The sequence below is a fragment of the Borostomias antarcticus genome (genome assembly GCF_949987555.1).
Source record: "Borostomias antarcticus genome assembly, chromosome: 17".
In the NCBI taxonomy this organism is placed as follows: Eukaryota; Metazoa; Chordata; class Actinopteri; order Stomiiformes; family Stomiidae; genus Borostomias; species Borostomias antarcticus.
The window spans coordinates 22,805,580-22,813,149 of NC_140250.1; the positions used below are offsets into that span (position 1 = coordinate 22,805,580).

Sequence of the window (7,570 nt, forward strand, 5' to 3'; positions counted from 1 at the left end):
TGAGGAGAGTAGTTGAAATACAAACGGGAAGATCGTTTTGCACCTAGTCCTTCTCTTGGATTATTTGTTTTCTCTCATTTCATCCACTTTCGGGGGTTGGAGAGCTTCGCCGCGCGCTCCCCGTGTGCACCTGCTCCGGAATCGAGCGTCAAGAGACACTTTTTTTCTCCTGTTAATAGTGAAGTTTGACAACCAGGTGAATGTATAGCATGATGATGGAAACCGACCTCCACTCCCCGGGACCCCAGACGAACACGACGACGGGGCAAACGGGGCCAAACAGTGGGTCTAAAGCGAACCAGGACCGGGTGAAGAGACCGATGAACGCGTTCATGGTGTGGTCCCGTGGACAGCGGAGGAAGATGGCCCAGGAAAATCCCAAGATGCACAACTCCGAGATAAGCAAGCGGCTGGGTGCCGAGTGGAAAGTGATGTCCGAGGCTGAGAAGCGTCCGTTCATCGACGAGGCGAAACGGTTGCGAGCTATGCACATGAAGGAGCACCCGGATTACAAGTATCGGCCACGACGGAAGACCAAGACTCTGCTTAAAAAAGACAAATACTCCCTTGCCGGTGGGCTACTCTCCGGGGTTGGAGGTGGCGGTGGAGTGGGTCTTGGGGTCGGGATGGGTTCATCCGGGGTTGGCCAGAGGCTAGAGAGCCCAGGGGGACACGGGGGCTCCGCCAGCTCAGGCTACGCGCACATGAACGGCTGGGCGAACGGTGCGTACTCAGGGCAGGTGGCCGCGGCGGCTGCGGCTGCGGCAATGATGCAGGAGGCTCAGCTCGCCTACAGCCACCACCCGGGGAGCGGGGCGCACCACCACCACTCACACCACCACCACCCGCACAACCCCCAGCCCATGCACCGCTACGACATGACCGCTCTCCAATACAGCCCCATCTCGAACTCTCAGAGCTACATGAGCGCCTCTCCGACCGGATACGGCGGGATCACCTACACGCAGCACCCGAGCTCCGGGGTGTCCTCCTCGGCCGCCATGGGAACGTTAGGGTCGCTGGTGAAGTCAGAGCCGAGCGTAAGCCCTCCCGTTAGCACGCACTCTCGGGGTCCTTGCCCCGGAGACTTGAGAGAGATGATAAGCATGTATTTACCGACCGGCGAGCCAGGGGACCCGTCGGTGCAGAGTAGACTGCACGCGCTGCCGCAGCATTACCAGAGCGCGACGGCCGGTGTGAACGGAACGGTCCCGCTCACACACATTTAGAACACTCGTAAGATAACGGAAACTGCAAACTAACAACACATAACCAAATATTTACCTCTTTTATAAAACGTCCCCCAAATATACCTGCATTTTGTACAGGATGATTATGTTCCTTGTAAATGAAAGGTAAATCTTATCTCATTTCGCCTTTTTTTGATTTCGTGAAACTATAGCAGAGGGAATTAGTTCAAAATATTGGTTATTGTGTTATTATTTTGTTCAATTAGCCTACTAACTATACTTCTCGTTGAGGGTGATGCCAAGTTCATGAAGATTTGGGTTGACATTGTTATATTATTTTGGGTCACTGTAAGTTACTGAAAATAAGATGTCATATTCATGAATTGGGACTTTCATCTGACGCTCCCAAACGTTTGTAAACATGTTCGTTAACATGTCTATTAATTATCAAAAATATCTCTTTTTATTGTGATAATTATTGTAAATTGTGAATAATTTGCATATTTGAAAGACTGACGGGCAACTGCTGTTGTATAGCCTAATTTACAAAATGCTTTTCTGCAGGCTCTGGTATGCGTTGAATTACAATTGAATAAATTTCACACTGTTGCTCTGGTTCTTAAAACGGTCTTAGATTGATTATTTTTACTTATGAAATTTATTATTTTCTGCAAATGAAATTCCGAGGTTTAGATTAGGCTATATCCATCTAAATACATGCAAATTTATCAGCAGGATTTGAAGCCTTGAGTCTGACATAGAGTGACCTGCAGGAAAGTTTGTGTAAGAGAGAAGAGAATATCCATCCCGTGCAGATCCTTCATTTAAATTAATAAAAAAAATCAAATATATAAGGCAGCTTTATAAAAACGTTTGTAGGCTTTCCCCTGGGTAAAGGAAATGATCACTCACTCGTCTCTGATGTAATATCACGGGCTTCTTACATACATTGCTTACATTCTAATAGGTAGGAGATAATATCAGATGTGACAGAATAAGACTTTAAAGTAGCTCAAGGGCAGGTCATTTAGTATTATTTCACTGATCTTATTCATTTTCCTGGTTTATGTGTATTGCAAATTATATCAATCTCTTTACCAGAATTCCATAGACGTTTCTGTGTAATAGGTTATAGGCTATAATAGGTTTATTTTGAATTACTAGGCTACATGTCTAATTATTTAGCAGTTAATATTATTCAATAATAGTGTGTGTGATTTGCTAACCGTAGGCCTCCAGGAAAATTAATGTCATATATTTCCTTATTGGTTTTGCTGAGTAAATAGTTTTGAATACATATATTCCCCTGTCATTTGATTTGTCTTTCCCCTACTGTAGAAGACTCATCCTTAAATTAAAACATCCATGATGGATCTAAAATCTATCTCACATAAGAGTCCATGTGGGGGGAGAAGTTGAAACTTTGCTGTTTCCTTGGCCCAGGGGTCAAAGTTCCTGCCTTACTCCTGATCCCTTAACAAAAGCCTGTAGCAGTGAATGGGAAGTGTTAATAGGAAGCACTAGGGATGAAACGAGAACCAGGAGAAACAGAGGAGTTTTCTCAGAGTATGACTATTACTTTCAAAAAGTCTTTTACAAATCCTCAAGAAGCATTGTATGAAAGCTTGGGTTATTGTACCACATCATCAGGTAGATAGCAGCTTACATTATGCTAAATAATGTGTTGATCCGACTCACGAACCATTGAAAAATCTGGATTATATATAGTTTATGAAGAATAATATATCCATGCTTTGATCTAGCCTACTATCCCACCAGTCTCTCTTGTCCAAAAGGCAGTGAGGATATTTGAACACAGTGGGTCTCTGGAAAATCAATACAAAAAGATATCCCTGTTCTATATTGAGTCAGGACAAGGTATATTGACAAACTTGACAGTGTGAATCATTTTAATTCACAATTCAGTAATACTTTAGTAATAATACAGGATTTTGCGCACCATGTGCAATCACCATGTAATATATAAAGATCCTTTAGCCTGGTTAAATACCATAAGGCCCCATTCTTATGCATTTCACTTGTCTTCACACCTATAGGCAGACTCTGGATGTGTGTGTGTGTGTGTGTGTGTGTGTGTGTGTGTGTGTGTGTTATGTTTAGGATAGGCCTAATTGATTACCCCAGAGGGAAGGACTTTCAAAACTACTGGAACTGAATGTTATCTTTAGGATAGTTTGAGTCTTGTGACACAAATCTCATCTGAATCATCTTTCTAGTCAGGTATATGTCTAGAAGAACTGAAAATATTTTAAGATTCCTCCACTGTTACAAAATGATTCTATACAACTCGTTTTTTCGAGAGTGAAATGCGACAAGCTGACAACAGCTGAGCCCACGTATGTCTCACAGGCATCAGTATGCCACTTGAGCCATGTAGGCCTGCACCCAAGTGACAAAACTAGGCTATTCCGTAGAAAGGACTGATGAATAGTTTTAAATGAGACGTGTGGGCGAATGCATTCAAAGATACCATGCTGGTGACCAACACATTCAGTAGCAATGATTTGGAGAGAAGGAATCGTTTGAGATTAAGGAGTTTGGTGTGGACCCCAAACCAATCTGGGTAGGTGCCCTGGATGCGTATAGCTCCTGATACAGCGGAGCGCCCAGGATGGGCCGCTTAGTCGCTATTTATCTTATCTACAGATGTAAAGACACACAGATTAACGCTGAAACCCCGGAAAGGCGGGGTGCGTCACGGCACATCGACAGGCTAAAAAGAGGAGCGTTCTGGTAAATTTAACCCGAATAATTTACTACTCAAAGTGAGGGGAGGGAGCTAGGGAAGAGAGAGCGAGGGAAGGACGGGTAGGGGGTCTATCGGTCGTGGGTGGATGGGTGTGTGTGTGTGGTGATGGTGTTGGGTTGGTTTGGGGGGGGGGGGTGGTGGTGGTGGTGGTGGTGGGGTGGGATTGGAGGAGTGACCAATAAATCTCTCCAGCCCGCGATACTCTTATCTTGTAGCCACCGATATATTCCGCACTATGAGGCCATCAGCTCTGGCACACACTCCGTGCTCGTAAAGCCCCGATCCCTTGCACTTGCTGTCCTAAATGGGGATAATTAGCGTCACTTTATCACGCCTCTGCATATTTCCTCCGTCCTCCCCCTCCCCTCCCTAAAAAAACCCGGACAAGCCGCCTGCTCTCGGTGCCCGCTCTGCCGCAGAAGATTACGGAGACAGATTGCACAGCACGAATGTGCCGGGCGAGATTAGCGCGAAATAGAGAAAGCAACTGGGCCAATGAATTCCTCGCGAGGGCCTTATCGTGCAATTACACGTTGACATGTTTAACAATCTTGCTGCCTCTTAATCCCGCGGTCTTCCAGGAGCGAGCGCAGCCCTGCTCTCTGTCTATCCACAGCTCAAGCGCCGGAGCACGGGCCCTGAATGCATCGACACAGTACACGGGCACAGCTGAAATAGGCTGCAGTAGAATACGTTTATATTTGTACATTTTCAAACTTTTTCCTGCGGATATGCCCTTGCGTTTAAAGCCTTGACCACAAGCCGTCGACAAGTTTAAGTTTTGGCATTAATCAGGCAAAACATAGGCCTACAGCCTAAAGTTAAAGGACAGATTAAAGTTTTGAGAAGTCCTTATTAAAATAGGCTCGTTTTTCTAGTGTTTCTAAAACGAGTAGCTTCTGTAGGCCTATTGCGTTGTATGGGTCTGCTTTCTGAATTGTATAGACTGTTTGTTTTTTGATATAATTGACCTACATTGGTGACTGTTAATAGCCTATGGATGACTAAAGAGTCACTGGTTTCAGCATCCAGACCTTAAGGTGGTGATGATGGGAGAACGTATAGCCTACATCATTTGTTAAAACGTCGTTTTGGACTTTCTCTTTCTCCCTCTTCTCTTCCCTGTCACCCCCCTTCCCTCCGTCACCCCATCTCCTCCATGCCCTCCCCCATCCCCCCTGCCTGGCGGTATAGCGGGGCCTGTGTGGGAGTGATTGTGAGCGCTACTGTTGGAATTTGGCAGCGGCCGCGGCTTGGAGAGACGCCCCACGCTGAGTTCCATTCAGCGGCCAGCGCGCTGTGAGGTTGGGAAGTTTCAGTCAGCCGTACAACTCAATGCCCCCACAAAGGCGATTACAAGCCCCAGCGCATTCCTGTAGCGACCTGGGAGACACGCAGGTGCGAGAGGACCGGGGAAACTCGTCAGAGAAGTGATAAAACCGGGACAGTCCTGGGACCACACAAAACCAACAGCACCACGGGGACCGGGGATTTTGGGGGAAGGGGGTAGCTGTAAAGAATACGTTTGGGGGTGATGAAAGATTTGGAATGTTTAGGCCTAATGCCATTCCTTCCCGTCAATCAGAAAATTAAAGAGTACAACCCTGCACTCTACATCTAAAACATTATTTCCAGGGCAGCAATGTTTCTTAATTTGAAAAGAAATGTAATATACAACGGTGTACCGATAATGATTACTTCTAGCCAGTTTAATTGTGTCCAATTTGCATGTTTGATATTGAATTGGACCCGTTTCCAGGCCTACAAAACGCACGGTCACTCATGCAGGTTTTAGACGCCTGGGTGTGCTGAGTGCAAGGCAAAATTCGTCTAATTCTCTCGCAATTGAAACAACTGGTTCAAAGGGTTAACTGCGTTGCTTAAATCGAAAATACCCCTTCATTGCGCCAAAGCGTGTGCTTTTGGCCAGCTAGGTCTGTATCGTGGAGACAGACGGTATATTTGATTAGAGCAGCGCCTAACTATCAATTACCGGGGAAAAAACAGAGGGTCCCCAAGGAGCAGTAATCAGCGCACCAGCAGCTCGCGGACCTCTCATTTCCCACCGCTGCTTCATAATGAACGCATGAGAATGAGCCCCGCGCGCAGACGAACTGTCACTCATTTGCAAACTTGGCCGAATACAAAGGTGTGGGCTGCTATTCCGCTGGATGGACAGCACTACTCAGAGGGAACAAAAAGGATCAACCGGGTTGCTCCATGTAGCTCAAGAATATTAATGTTGCTGAAGCTGTTTGGTCTTGAAAATATTTTCTAGAAAAGACAGTCTAAAACTAACTCACAACACTCGCGTAGGCTAGGCCTAGGCTAACATTCGTTCCCTTTTTTTCTTTCTTTCTTTCTTTCTTTCTTTCTTTCTTTCTTTCTTTCTTTCTTTCTTTCTTTCTTTCTTTCTTTCTTTCTTTTGGCTACATGTCTGACTGCCTTTGTGCATTGCTACCAACCTGCTTGCAAGCCACAGCCAACCAGTCCGATTTCTCTCGTGTCTTTAGGCTCTGTGGCCTATGCGTAATAACGCTGTAATGTGCCCGTGGATAAACACCGGTCATGACGTCTTCGAGCCCTGGAGCTCTCCGAGGGAGCTGTCCAGTTCTGAAATGACGTCATTTCAGCACCAGGAGTCGTGGTGCGGAAAAGACAACCGTTAAGGAGCATATAGGCTACATTGAATTTTTGATTTCCGAAATTAAACTGTTGGGTTAGAATAGAATAGAATAGAATAGAATAGAATAGAACAGAAAGTTTAGAAAGTACAGATAGGCTACCGGCAGACTACACTGTAATTTGTGTCATCGCTTGTCCTTACAGTGACTTAACAGCACTAATCAGTTCCTCATTCCAGTCCTAGGTAGCCTACACAGCTAGACATTTAAAGGTTCACACATTTTACTATCCGTGTCGGTGAGATAGGCCTATTCGTTTAAGATGTACAAGTTTGATGTCAAAATATTCCCTAAAAACGAATGCACAAACAAAAGTCACTCCCTCTAGTCAACTGATTGACTTTATAGTTTGAAGTCAATCTTATAGGGCAAAGTAGGCTATATAGACTATAGCCTACGCTTGAAATATTCACAGCTGTCCTGTTATCTTATCTGCCCTGGCATAGGCCTAGGATATCTGCAGCCAGGAAACTGTACAGACGAGAATGAAAAGAGAAATGTTCGTGGATCGTTCATTGATTTCACCTGCATGTTCGAGGTGGTTTGTTTGTTGTTATTGTGGTTGTGGAACCGTCCTATTGTAAACAGCGCGTGATCGAGGCATAGCGGCGTTTCCCGCAAAACCTCCAGGCGGCGCGCGCATGGTCGATGACAGCAGGCGCTCGCGCCACGGATCCGCTCGAGCGGGAGGGTAAAAGAGCGGGAGGGTAAAAGGGCGGGAGGGGTAGTTGGGTTGTGATGATAGCCCCCTACCCCCAGATGAGCCTTATTAGTAACCTACTTAAATACCTCGTCGCCTTGAAACGGAGGTTTTTGATTCCTGGTGCTCACCTCTCTCACCTCTTTCTTCTATGTAGTCAGCCCCTTTTGCCCACCAGACCAATATTGCCTTTTCTATTCCTGTTTTCATTTCTTCCTTTCTTCAT

At 45.7% G+C, this 7,570-nt stretch overlaps 1 protein-coding gene across 1 annotated transcript; it reads left to right on the forward strand.

Moving 5' to 3' along the window:
- Nucleotides 1-200: 200 nt before the first annotated feature.
- Nucleotides 201-1,229, forward strand: sox1a (SRY-box transcription factor 1a; the record flags this gene model as incomplete). The annotated part of the gene is made up of 1 exon (XM_084452289.1): nucleotides 201-1,229. One exon carries the CDS (start codon nucleotides 201-203, stop codon nucleotides 1,227-1,229), a length of 1,029 nt encoding a protein of 342 aa, XP_084308415.1.
- Nucleotides 1,230-7,570: the final 6,341 nt, after the last annotated feature.